General features: G+C 47.1%; 1 protein-coding gene across 1 annotated transcript in view; it reads left to right on the forward strand.

Moving 5' to 3' along the window:
* Window positions 1-5,816: 5,816 nt before the first annotated feature.
* Window positions 5,817-13,960, forward strand: part of LOC130119747 (calpain-15-like) — a 46,793-nt gene continuing 38,649 nt past the window's right edge. Inside the window, exons 1-2 of the mRNA XM_056288350.1 lie at window positions 5,817-5,823; window positions 6,039-6,234. Coding sequence (XP_056144325.1) covers window positions 5,817-5,823; window positions 6,039-6,234 — 203 coding nt within the window. The remainder of the gene's footprint in view (window positions 5,824-6,038; window positions 6,235-13,960) is intronic.

A 13,960-nucleotide genomic window follows, 5' to 3' on the forward strand; every position in this document is an offset into this window, starting at 1 on the left:
CCTGCGGGCTCTGGGTTGTTTGATCGGGTCTGCCTTTGATGCTGTGTCAGTCTAAATAAAGAATGCCACGGAGAGGTTGTGTCGAGCGACAGCGCTGTGTCCTGACGTGATTTCTAAACTTAATATTGGCGACGAGGATGGCTGATATCTCCCTCCCACCACCTGCCCCCTTCCTGGCATTACCTGGCGAGCCTCCGGTACCATGGACTCGCTGGCTACATAGTTTTGAAAATTACATCATCGCCTCAGGGCTCGACGACGTGAGCCAGGCTAGGAAGACGGCTCTGTTGCTACACTGCTTGGGAGCAGAGGGTCATCGTGTGCTCGGGTCTCTGGGGAACGTCACAAGCTTTGCCGAAGCTGTGGGACTTATGAGCACCCATTTCGCTGCTCCACAGAGTGCCCTCCTTCGGCGATTTATATTCCGTCAGCGACACCAACTGCCTGGTGAGTCTGTGCGGCAGTACGTAGCTAATTTGCGAGGGCTAGCTAGCTCATGCAAGTTTGGCGCGCTTCAGGACGAGATGGTTCGCGACCAGCTAATCGAACACACCAACAACGCAAAGGTGCGTGAGACTCTCCTGCTGGAAAAAGACGGTCTGCTGCTGTCCAGAGCAATTACCATCGCACTACAGGTTGAGGTAGCAGCTGAGTGTGCTGCTATGCTAAATACACAGCAAGTGGCCACCTCCAGTCAAGCTGCCAACGACTCCTCCCTCTACTCACGGCTGCCCCTCGGGACGCAACCCAGCCAGAGCGAGGCGGGCGCCGACTCCACTGGGGACGTCTTGCAACTGCAACGACGGCGTTCTCGGCCCCGCCCTCAACAGTCCTGTGGTAACTGTGGATCTCGGTCTCATGTTTCAAGGGCTCAGAACTGCCCTGCCCGTGGCCAGACATGCCGTAGCTGCGGTAAGCACAATCACTTTGCCAACGTCTGTCGATCTTCCCCGGCTGGGTCAGAGGGCCACACCCCCCAGTCTTCAACCGCCGTCATTCACAAGGTGAGCTCTGCGCCAGTGTCATTCAAATCATGCACAGTCAACATTAATGATGTGTGCATTCCCCTGCTGTTGGACACCGGTGCAAGTGTGTCTCTCCTGAATGTTGATACCTACAGTCAATTTTTCGGTTCACTGCCACTGTCCGCACCCTCAGCTGTCCTCTGTGGGTATGGTGACTCCAAAATCGATCTGGTTGGCTCTCTCCAAGTGACTGTCCGCTATGGAACCAAGCTGGTGCCCAATGCAGTTTTTCATGTGGCACGCCGTGGGGCCAACCTGATGGGCCTGGACCTGTTCTCCGCTCTGGGGTTCTCCCTCTTAGACACAAGGGGGGCAGCAATCCTGACTGTCGCCACACCTTGGCAGCAGAAGTGGCCATCGCTGTTTATGGGGCTGGGCTGCCTCTCCGCCTTCACCCATCAACCTCTCCTCAACCCTGCTGTGAAATCTGTCATCCAACCACTGCGCCGCATCCCGTTGGCTCTCCGTGATGGGGTCTCCGCCGAGCTGCAACAACTGCTGGAAGCTGGCATCATTGAACCGGTGGACGCGTCACCTTGGGTCTCAAACCTCGTGGTGGCTAAGAAGAAGTCGGGGGGCCTGCGTGTCTGCGTCGATCTACGTGCAGTAAATAAGGCAGTGGTCCCTGATAAGTATCCACTGCCCACCTCAGAAGAACTCACTGCTCAGTTCTATGGCTCTGAGGTGTTCTCCAAGCTCGACCTCAGACAGGGGTACTTACAGGTGCCCCTCCACCCCAGCAGCCGAAACCTCACAGCCTTTGTGACACATGCAGGAGTGTTTCGCTACACCAGGATGCCTTTCGGTCTCAGCTCCGCCCCTAGCTGCTTCCAGAAAATCATGGTCTCCGTGCTGGCTGGCATACTGGGCGTGGCCATTTATCTGGACGATATAGTGGTACACGGGCCCACCAGTGAAATCCACGACAAGCGCCTTAACATGGTCTTCGCAGCCCTGTCCAAGCACAAGCTAACTCTCAATGCTGAGAAATGTGTCCTCTCTGTGCCAGCCATCGACTTCGTGGGGTTCCGGCTGTCAGCGAGCGGTGTAACTCCACTACAATCCAACGTGGACGCCATTCAGGCCATCCCTGAGCCCAGCTCGGCCGCCCAGGTCGCCTCCTTCCTGGGTATGACAAGTTACTACCTGAGGTTTCTTCCCCAGTACTCTGCGACCACAGCCCCCCTGCGCCAGCTGCTGCGTAAGGACGAGCCATGGGTGTGGTCGAAGGCATGCAGTGACGCTGTGCGTGATCTCAAGACTCAACTGACTTCACCACCAGTGTTGGCTCACTTCAACATCTCCAGCTCCACCTTTGTGACCTGTGACGCATCAGCCACAGCGATAGCGGCCGTGCTGTCTCAAACCCAGAACGGTGTGGAGAAGCCCATTGCTTTCGCCTCCCGTGCCCTCAACCTGACCGAGCAGCGGTACTCCGTGGGTGAGCGTGAGGCGTTAGCCTGTATCTGGGCTTGTGAAAGGTGGCACCTCTACCTCTATGGCCGCTCCTTCACCCTCAGGACAGATCACCAGGCCCTGACAGCGCTGCTGTCCACATCTGGGACAGGCCACAAACCCCTGAGGCTGCACCGCTGGTCTGACCGCCTCCGCCAGTACAACTTCAGCCTGCAGTTCACCCCAGGCAGAGACAATGTTGTCGCCGACCTGCTCTCTCGCTCTGTCTCCACCCCAGCTCCACAGACGGACACTGACTGTGTGGAAAAGGACATTGTCCAAATGCTACACACACCCCTCCAGGCCACTGTCTCTCTGCAGGAGCTGAGGGCAGCCTCCGAACAGGACCCTGTCCTCTCCCAGCTCCGCACCTACATCCAGAACGGCTGGCCTCACAAGGTCCCAGAGGAGCTGGCTGCGTTCGCCCGAGTCAGACAGGAGCTCTCCTGCTGGAACGACACCTGCGTGGCACGTGGGTTTTGCACAGTGGTCCCAGCTGCTCTCCGTGCACGTGTTTTGAATACGGCGCATGAAGGCCACCTGGGCATTGTGAAACTGAAACAGCGCTGCCGAGACCTGGTGTGGTGGCCGGGGATAGACAGAGATATTGAGGCTCTGGTGAAGGACTGTTCTGCCTGCCTTGTGAGTGGCAAGACTGGCCACCAGGCTCCCCCACCCCTGCAACCTCTCGCCTGGCCCTCTCAGCCCTGGGAACACCTGCAGTTGGACATTTGTGGTGAGATCCATGGAGTTCCCCACCACCAACGCTTCATGGTGGTCGCCTACGATCTACACTCAAAATGGCCTGAACTCATCACTTCCGGCACTGTGACCTCACAGATCATCATCGACTTCCTGGACTCTCTTTTCTCTCGCTGGGGCCTCCCAAAGGCCATCACCACTGACAACGGCCCTCAGCTGGTCTCTGCTGAGTTCACTGCTTATCTCGAAAGCAAGGGCATCCGTCATATACGCACTGCGTACTACCACCCCCAGGCCAATGGCGGCATTGAACGTTTTCACCAGTCACTGAAGAACGGCCTCAGAGCACACATGGCCCAAGGGTGCTCTTTCACGCAGGCCATCCGTCACACTCTGCTGCACTATCGGGCCACACAGCACTCGACCACAGGCGTCTCCCCAGCCTCTCTCATGCTAGGCCGGGAACTGTGCATGCCCCTTGACAGGCTCCGCCCCTTCACACCTCAGGCACCTCCCTCTGGGGTCAGAGCCTCAGTCACTCGTCAGCAGACGCGGATGAAGCAACGGTTTGACCAGTCAAAACGAACCAGGGTGCCAGACATCAATGTGTCAGACTGGGTCAGGATCCGCAGGCCCCACAGGGACAATAAAATGGCTTCATACTGGTCCTCTCCTCTCCAAGTCACCCGTCAGCTGGGCCCAGCCACTTACCTCCTCAGCGATGGCACTCGGTGGCACTCCAGTCGTCTACGGAAGGTGTCAGCTCCGCCACACACAGCTGGTGACACAACCATAGCCATTCCCTCAGCATGGTGAGACGCCCCGGGCTTTCATGCAGCTCCTACACGGGCCCCAGACATTTCTGGGCCTCAGCTCCCCCTGCCATCTCCCTCCCCACCTCGGCCTGCCCAGCCTCAGGCCGCCCCGCGACCTGTTCGCACACGTTTACGCCCTGGCCACCTAGAGGACTTTGTGTCAACCTTTCATGTTTGAAATCCTGCCGGGGGGGGGGGGGAAATGTTATGTATGCACACATCGACAGTGCTGCATTTGATTTGGTGCTGTTCTATTGTGCTGGGATCGATTGGTGATGCCTGCGGGCTCTGGGTTGTTTGATCGGGTCTGCCTTTGATGCTGTGTCAGTCTAAATAAAGAATGCCACGGAGAGGTTGTGTCGAGCGACAGCGCTGTGTCCTGACGTGATTTCTAAACTTAATAGTAAGTATTAACCATAATAATACAGGTTTATTATTTTTTTTATGACTGGGACTCACCTTGATACATTTTCTCTGTTTTGTTGTACTTTGTTTTGCGACTTTGCCATTTTCTTTCACCCTTTGTCTTGCTGTATGTACTATTGCTGACCTCATAATCATTGAATCAAATACTATAATTTGCTTTCTCGTAGTCCTACACTACCAGTGTGGTACATTTGTCTGCACGCTGGGGAGGGAATCCCTGCCGCAAGGCATTGGTGTGGTTTATGAGTTTTCTTTAAGTATTGTAAACTACTAATAACACACGTTAGTCCCTAGCTAATGGGTCTGACCCTTTAGCCGAGCGATTAGTGATGTCGCCTTGTGGTGCAGTACACCTCGTACGAGTCCCGCACCGGGCAAGAAAATAACCGGTTACAGTATTAGCCATAATAATACAGGTTTTTTTAAACTTTCAAAAACATTTTTGGATTTTGTTTTGTTACAGAATTTTCTTTAACAATTTCTCTTGTGCTCTCTGTCTGTCTCTCACTGTACTGTGGCTAACAGTTTCGTCCTACTTGTCTTCGTGTGTGTCTTTGTCTTTGTTACAGTGTGTGATCTGAGTTTCACCATTCATTCAGCTAATGTATTGATTAAATAAACCTTTTTTATTAAGACCATTGTTTGGGGCATCCGGGTAGCGTAGTGGTCAGTTCCGTTGCCTACCAACACTGGAATCACCGGTTCGAATCCCCGTCTTACCCCCAGCTTGGTCGGGTGTCCTACGGACACGGTTGGCCGTGTCTGTGGGTGGGAAGCCGGATGTGGGTATGCGTCCTGGTCGCTGCACCACTAGCACCTCCTCTGGTCGGTCGGGGCGCCTGTTCGCGGGGGACTGGGGGAATAGCGTGATCCTCCCACACGCTACGTCCCCCTGGCTTAACTCCTCACTGTCAGGTGAAAAGCAGCGGCTGGCGACTCCACATGTATCGGAGGAGGCATGTGGTAGTCTGCAGCCCTCCCCGGATCGGCAGAGGGGTTGGAGCAGAGACTGAGAAGACTCGGAAGAATGGGGTAATTAGCCAAGTACAATTTGAGAGGGGAAAAAAAGGGGGGAGGTCAAAAAAAAAAACATTGTTTGGATTGCCTTTTGCTTTGTAATGTTATTCTGAAGTAGCAGTAATATTACGATATAAGTAACTGGAGATTATTATATAATTATAATATATAATACTATCATTATTAGTAATAATCATAGTAATTATTAGTAGTAGTAGTAATTATTATAATTAGTAATAATTAGCAGTAATACTAATATTAATATAACTGGAGATATTACAGTACAATACGATATAATAGAATACAGTAGAAATAGACCAAATTACAAAATACTAAATATACAGTAAAATATTATTTTGTAGTAATACAGTGTTCTATGGACTGTAAATTGCATTATAGTATAATTACAGTAATTTATTGTAAATCAAAATACAGCAACTTGCTGGCAACTGTTTTGCCACTAACTAAAAAGAAAAAAAAGAATCATGCTTGATTAAGTTTTTCACTTTTATCTTTTTAAGAAATCCCATGTACCAATACTGTGTTCAGTATCTGACAGCAATTACACACCCACTACTCTTATATGTCTACCCTGCAGCATTTGGGATATTTCATCAAGCCAGAAGGAGGACCATGGGAAGTTCAACCTCCTCTCTTGTCGATGAGACTGATGGTGAGCCGGGTCCCCGCGGCTTTCCTCTTCCTCCCTCCCCAGTCATGGGATGTCTGAGGAGCAGCCAGAGCACCTTCATGCCTCGGCAGCTTCCTCGACCCGCCAGGCACAGAGAGCGCAGGTAGGAAAGAGACCCCAAATAACTACCCAGGTATTTATGAATACCTGGGTAGTATGAATGACTTCATTATTATTATCATAATTATTATTATAACTCCCCCTGCGACCCCAATTGGGATAAGCGGCTTGCATAATGGATGGATGGATTATTATAACTTCAATGTTCAGCTTAATTTGTCCCAGATGGGCAATTGCTGGTGTTACATCATCCTGCCAATGACACAGGACAACCCATAACAATACCCTTATTATAGACGATTAAAAATAATAGTCAAATTAAGGATAATGGAGTGAACCGGTGGATACAATCAAGCAATTAAAGCCTCTTCACACTTCAGTACTTAGTGCAAATAGGGCCATGATAAATACACAAGTAGTGAACAAACCAATAAAAACTTTGATAAGTTAAATTTACAGAAGAAGGTAAAAATTTCAATGACCTCTTCACCTCTAAATTAGGAAATGGCTATGGGTATAAATGAATGTTTAAACCTGTTTGACTTCACTTTTGGGTACCTCAACTGTATACAGTTAAGAATAACCATAACAATATTAATAATGATAATGATTATAACAATATGTGTCATAGCAAAAACTTAACAAGAGACACAAAGGACTGTAAATACTTGCAAACATAGAAACTAAGTTTACCAGTACTGGTATTGAATATTGGGCTGATACCAGGTTAAAATTGAGTGTCAGTATTGGATATTTTACCCACGAGTGCAAACAGGTCAGTGGAGGATGCAGTCAACATGGGATTGCACTACATCTTCCAACACCTGGACTCCCCAGGGACATACGCAAGGGTCCTGTTTGTGAATTTCAGCTCAGCGTTCAACACCATCATCCCAGATATCCTCCACTCCAAACTCATCCAGCTTGCTGTACCAGCCCCTATCTGCCAATGGATTAAAAACTTCTTGACAGACAGGAGGCAGCAGGTGAGGCCGGGGAAAATCACATCCAGTACCCGGACAATCAGCACCGGCGCCCCCAGGGATGTGTACTTTCTCCTCTACTCTTATCCCTCTACACAAATGACTGCACCTCAGGTGACCCATCTGTTAAACTGCTGAAATTTGCGGATGACACATCCATCATTGGCCTTATCCAGGATGGTGACGAGTCTGCATATAGACGGGAGGTTGACCATCTAGCCCTCTGGTGCGGCCATAACAACCTGGATCTGAACACGCTCAAAACAGTCGAGATAACAGTGGACTTCAGGAGGAGCCCCCCAACACTGCCCCCCCCCACCATACTCAACAGCATGATGTCTGTGGTGAAAACCTACAGATTTCTGGGTTCCACAATCTCCCAGGACCTAAGGTGGGCTTCCATTATAGACACAATCATCAAAAAGGCCCAGAAGAGGATGTACTTTCTCCGCCAGCTCAAGAAGTTCAGCCTGCCTCAGGAACTGCTGATTCAGCTCTACACTGCAATAATCCAGTCTGTCCTCTGCACATCCATCACTGTCTGGTTTGGTTCGGTCACCAAACAGGACAGGGACAGACTACAACGGATAGTTAAGTCTGCAGAGAAAATAATTGGTGCCAACCTGCCCTCCATTCAGGACTTATACACCTCCAGACTCAGGAAAATGTGCAGGTAACATCACTGCAGACTCCTCACACCCTGGTCACAACTTGTTCCAAGTCCTCCACTCTGGTAGGCGCTACAGAGCACTCTTACCCCAAAACAACCTGATACAAAAAACACTTTCTTTCCATGGGCTGTCATTCAAATGAACACTTAACACTATCAAATAAATCCAACCCTTTCGTATATATTGTACTGTATATTGTATGTATACTGGTACGCTCTGTCATGTCCATCTACCTCAGGCATGTATTTAAGTGACCTGCTAACATCTATTTCAGCATCTCTGATATATTCTCTGCACCATTGCACTTTATCACCTCTTGTTTCGCCTGTATAAGTCAATCCTTGTGTATATATCTGAAGACTGTTGTGTTGTGATGTTGTTATTCTATGTTAAGTACACTGAGAGAGCCATGAAACGGGAGTCAAATTCCATGTATGTACAAACCTACATGGCCAGTAAATATGATGATACCAAAAGCCATGAGTAACGTCATAAATAAAGGAAAAATGGTTTGATCTACATATTTTTGGCACAGCCTGTGTTTATTTAATGGTGAAAAAATGATTCCATCTCAGTTATTTTGCCCATTAACCCAAAACTGTCCATCTAAGTGCACTGTTCAATAAAAGTAATGAATCAGATAAATGTAATATATTGGCTGGTACTTAGAGATTTGTACCTGGAATCAGCAATGCAAACTATTAAGCTTGTAATAAAAGTTACAATAAAAAAGTTGTAATAAAGGTTACAGATGCCCTTCAGTCCAATTTGCTCGCTGACGTGTATTGGACAGTGGTGATAGCTTGCTGGAAATAATGCATAGAGAAAAACACACAAACAGCCTTGTCACCACACACACGCCGAGGAATAAATCATGGTGAGGGCTACTTGTTTGCAATGCTTGCCAATTTTAATTAAGTCCCTCTTCTAATGTAGAGTGGAAATCATAATCGCAAACAGAAAAACATAAACTCAACTCAGTAGTGTAAACAAATGACTTTAATTTAATTTTTTTTATTTTTCCCTTTTTTCTCCCAATTTAGTGGTCAGTCGATCCCTATTTTAATTCAAACACCCACCCTCGTACTGCATGCGTTCGCCAACTGCATCTCTCCAGTCGGCAGTCTCGAAGGAGACGCCTCCCCACTTCCGTGACAAGGCGACTCCAGGCCGAACCACTGCTTTTTCCGACACACACGGAGACGCATTCACGTGACGAACACAAGCCGACTCCGCCCCCCTCCCGAAGACAGCGTTGCCAATGACTGCTGCTTCATCGAGTCCGGCCATAGTCGGATCTGACGAGACCGGGGTGCGAACCCCAGTCCCCAGTGGGCAACTGCATCGACACAAAGCCGATGCTTAGACCGCTACGCCACCGCGGACTCAAACAAATGACTTTAACTTGTAAATTTTCTGAATATGCAGTTAAATTGTGGAAATAATGGGCATCCGGGTAGCGTAGCGGTCTATTCTGTTGCCTACCAACACGGGGATCACTGGTTTGAATCCCTGTGTTATCTCCGGCTTGATCGGGCGTCCCTACAGACACAATTGCCTGTGTCTGCGGGTGGGAAGCCGGATGTGGGTATGTGTCCTGGTCACTGCACTAGCGCCTCCTCTGGTCGGTTGGGGCGCCTGTTCAGGGGGAGGGGGAACTGGGGGGAATAGCATGATCCTCCCATGCCATACGTCCCCCTGGCAAAACTCCTGTCAGGTGAAAAGAAGTGGCTGGTGACTCCACATGTGCCGGGGGAGGCATGTGGTAGTCTGCTGCCCTCCCCGGATCGGAAGAGGGGGTGGAGCAGCGACCGGGACGGCTCGGAAGAGTGGGGTGATTGGCCGGATACAATTGGGGAGAAAATCCGGGAAAAAAATCCGGGAAAAAAAATTGTGGAAATAATTCCTTTCCCAACTGTAATTGAACGGTGGTATAAACTGCAACCACTACCAACGAATATTTAAGATGTTGAGAGTTATGTTAGTTGCTATAACGGAACAATTATAAATGCAGTCTCCCTGCAGCACTTGCTCCGTGTGATTGAAAAAGAATTAATTTCAAAAGTAATGGTTTACACGTTTCACTATCTGAGTAATAATCTATTACTATCTGAGGCTCTTTTCCAATATTTCAAAACCCTGACAGAGTCTCATAGCGTCTCCAGTGATGTGTTTGTCTCATTCTCCAGGGCTCCTAATTTTCCTTACAGAATGTGCCGTTTCAGCTCCTCTGTGCAGTTCATAACAGTCTTTAAATTAGATTTTGATTTTTCTGGATGCCTCTAGGTCACAAATTGCCCCTCATCAAGGCTGTCTCTTTCATTGGCATCAGAAAAAAACAGTTTCAGTTCCCCAGTGCAGTGATTATCTGGATGGAGTCCCACGGGGGTTGTTGATGGGGCTCCTGTGGGCCAACTGGGCAAATTGAGAAATACTTTAATGTCACTATGATTTATGGTTGAATGGTATTGGGGGGGGAAATCAACATTGCAGTTTTTTTGGGTTTTTTTTTGTGTGATATGTATTGCAATATTAGAGAATAAAAGGGAGTTATAATTCACCAGAGCTTTTAGCTTTCAAAACTCCATTTGCAAAGACTTTATCACTTTAGTAATGATTAGAGTGATTTTAGAGGGTAAATGAGGCACTTTTCCAAGAAATCATTGAATCAGATTAAATCATGTTCTTTATCAGATGCAGTCAAATATTTTTCTTCAAGAGTAGTCATAAAAAGGGGACGCTGCTACATGTCATTTTCTATCAAAAAATAAGAGCTTTAGTCTAATATACCTTGGTGGGACCAATTCGCCTTACACTGCATCCCTTGCAATGTGACTATTGCACAAGTATATATTGTGATGTCGATTCTGAAGCTATACATTGTTCAACCTACTTTGACTGAACTACTTGTACATCATCCAAATATAGATGATAAATCTCAGCTATTGTCTCTCCTACAATGTACACAGTTTTACATTTAAAAATACAAACCAGCAACAACAAAAACCCTTCCTATGTGGGAAACATTAGCCCAGGTGGTCTCCTGGGCAAAATCTGATGAAACAGGGCTCTCTATTCTCTATAACGCTCACCTATTTCGGGTGAATGACATTAAAAAGCATTTGAGATGGCTGACCTTACCAGAGGCAGCAGAGCTTTGACAGTTGCCCTTTTGATCCTCTAGCTCTCCAACAGAGACACAAGCAATTACAGCAGTTTGGCAGGTAAATCTGAAAGGGGAAGATACTGTTAATTAATATTCCACCCGGGTGTTTGTGTATGGAGCAGGCCAACTATTTAAAATGATTTGAGGAGAGGAGTGGGGACCACCTGACAGGACAAAAAGAGAGAAAAAAACAAACAAACAAATGCCAGGATTAACATAAATACATATGGGTCATTATGCAGGGTATTTCACATTAGCATAGTTCAAGGCGCTTATTGCTATATTGATATTTCATGGCAGTTCATATTGTAGTGAATCCCACCCCTCCGTTGTTGTATTTCATCCTCCCTCTTATTGATGTGGATGCTCCGCTCGCTAATTTCCTAGCTCTGTCCTATTATAACGTCTGCACACAGTCTATTCTAAGTCCTCTCCATTGCCCTGCTGTATCTGAGCTGGTGCCAGGAGTTGAGTTACTCGCAGACAGGAAATGTAATGCCATTGGGAATCCCTATTCAATGCCGGTCTGTCTTAAGTGAGGGCCATGGCCTGGAAATGCAGGCATCTTCTGACCATACAGCATCAAGAGACCTTGAGAAATAATTCAGTCCTGCAAACATACAATGTCTGTCTATCTATCTATCTATCTATCTATCTATCTATCTATCTATCTATCTATCTATCTATCTATCTATCTATCTATCCATCCATCCATCCATCCATCCATCCATCCATCCTACACAGTACTTAAAGAGAGGGCAGAATAATGACTCCTGTGTAACAGACATGCTTTATGAGCATCTTCAGCTGAGATATAAATCTCCTGATCAGCCCAACTGTGTTTACGTACAACATGTTGCAAAAGCTGAACAAATCAATTGATATTGACTAAAAGCAGTTAAGAGGGTCTGATGACTGTATTTCCATTCCCCCTTTTCAAAGAAAGTGTTTTCAGACCCTGATGAATTTTTAGCCTCTGCACGGTATACCCATTGAAAATGAAATGCACAATTCTACCAATTTGCACCAGAGAACTGCCCAGTAAAACTACAGTCTACCTAATATACTCTCATCCCATGGCATCATATATTAATATTAATGCTTTGTCGACAGCGTCAATATATGACACATTGGAATGAGAATAGGCTCATCTACCACTGTCGGTCATTGAGCAGCACTAGTTGGTGTTTAAGTGCTTTATTTAAAGTGCACCTTGACTTTTGTTGATGAGGATGGAGAGAGCACCACTCATTCACTTTCACCAACCACCTTGTTTTGGCCAATTCAGATCGAAACCTGCAACCTTGAAAACCTGGTCACAGAAGCTTGATCTTGCCTGTAGCCATCCCCAACCCCATTCTGTCAAGCGAGAGCATCCAGGCTGATGTTCTTGGATAGGATTTAAAAAAAAAAAAAGGTACCGGCTGACCGCAAACCTCAACTGTGAAAATATAGCTAGGGTTAATGATGATCAAAATGTAGCTTTATGAGAAAATGTTGGAGAGGCTGTCTGGGGAGAAAGGGAGATCTGTGGAGTTTTGGGATGATTTCTGTTTGAATGTATTTGAGGAGATGGAGAATGGTCATGTCAGTTAAGAATGTCAGAATATGAAGTAAAGGTTACTTGATGTTAAGTACTGTAATCATTGTATAGTAATATAGTTAAAAGTTCACAGTTCATTTGTCACATATATAATTATACTTGTACAACACTGCGGTGAATGCCCGGGGTCATTCTCTACTAATGGTGTGAGGCATAGTTAAGCAAGAAATGATCTGAGAATAAGATAATCTGATAGTTCAAACTAAAACAAAAAAGAAGGAAATCCTGAAATAATACAATCTAAATCCAAAAAAGTCCAGAACTCCCCAAGTTACTGTCAACAGTATATATATATACCAATCGACTAAAACATTAAAGCCTATGACAGGTGAAATAAATAACATTGATTATCTCATTACAACCCACAGAAGAGCTACTGTAGCTCAAAATGCTGGCTATGATGGACAGATGTCAGAACACAGTGCATCAGAGCTTGCTGTGTATGGGGGCTGCGTAGCCACAGACTGGTCAGAGTGCCCATGATGACCCCTGTCCACCACCCAAAGGGCCTACAATGGGCACGCGAGCGTTGGAACTGGACCATGGAGCAGTAGAGGAAAGTCTCATGGTCCAATGAGTCCCATTTTCTTTGAGATCATGTGGATGGCCATGAATGCGTGCACCATTTACCTGGGGAAATGATGGCACCAAGATGCACTGTGGGAAGACAACAAGCCAGTGGAGGGAGTGCAATGCTCTGGGCAATGTTCTGCTGGGAAACCCTGAGTCCGGCGATTCATGTGGATATCAATTTGACATGTGCCACCTACCTAAACATTGTTGAAGACAAGGTACACCCCTTCATGGCCATGGTATTCCCTGATGGCAGTGGCCTCTTTCAGCAGGATAATATACCCTGCCACACTTTGCACATTGTTCGGGAATGGTTTGAGGAACATGATGTTCAAGGTGTTGCCTTGGCCTCCACACTCTCCAGAACTCAATCCGATTGAGCATCTGTGGGATGTGCTGGACCGACAAGTCCGATCCATGGTGGCTCCATCTCACAACTTAGAGGACTTGAAGGATCTGCTGCTAATGTTGTGGTGCCAGATACCACAGGACATCTTCAGGGGTCTGTTTTGGCAGCACACGGCGGACCAACAGCATATTAGGCAGATGGTCATAATGTTTTGGCTCATCGGTGTGTATGTGTGTGTGTGTGTGTGTGTGTGTGTGTGTGTGTGTGTGTGTGTGTGTGTGTGTGTGTGTATTACCATATACCCATGTGCACCACAGGCAAATAAATATTGTTATGTATGTTCCATATGGAACTACGAAGTGAAAATAAATATGCAATATAGATAGGTTGTATAGATAATGGCATGACATATAAATTGACGACT

This window comes from Lampris incognitus, chromosome 10 (genome assembly GCF_029633865.1).
Source record: "Lampris incognitus isolate fLamInc1 chromosome 10, fLamInc1.hap2, whole genome shotgun sequence".
Classification (NCBI taxonomy): Eukaryota; Metazoa; Chordata; class Actinopteri; order Lampriformes; family Lampridae; genus Lampris; species Lampris incognitus.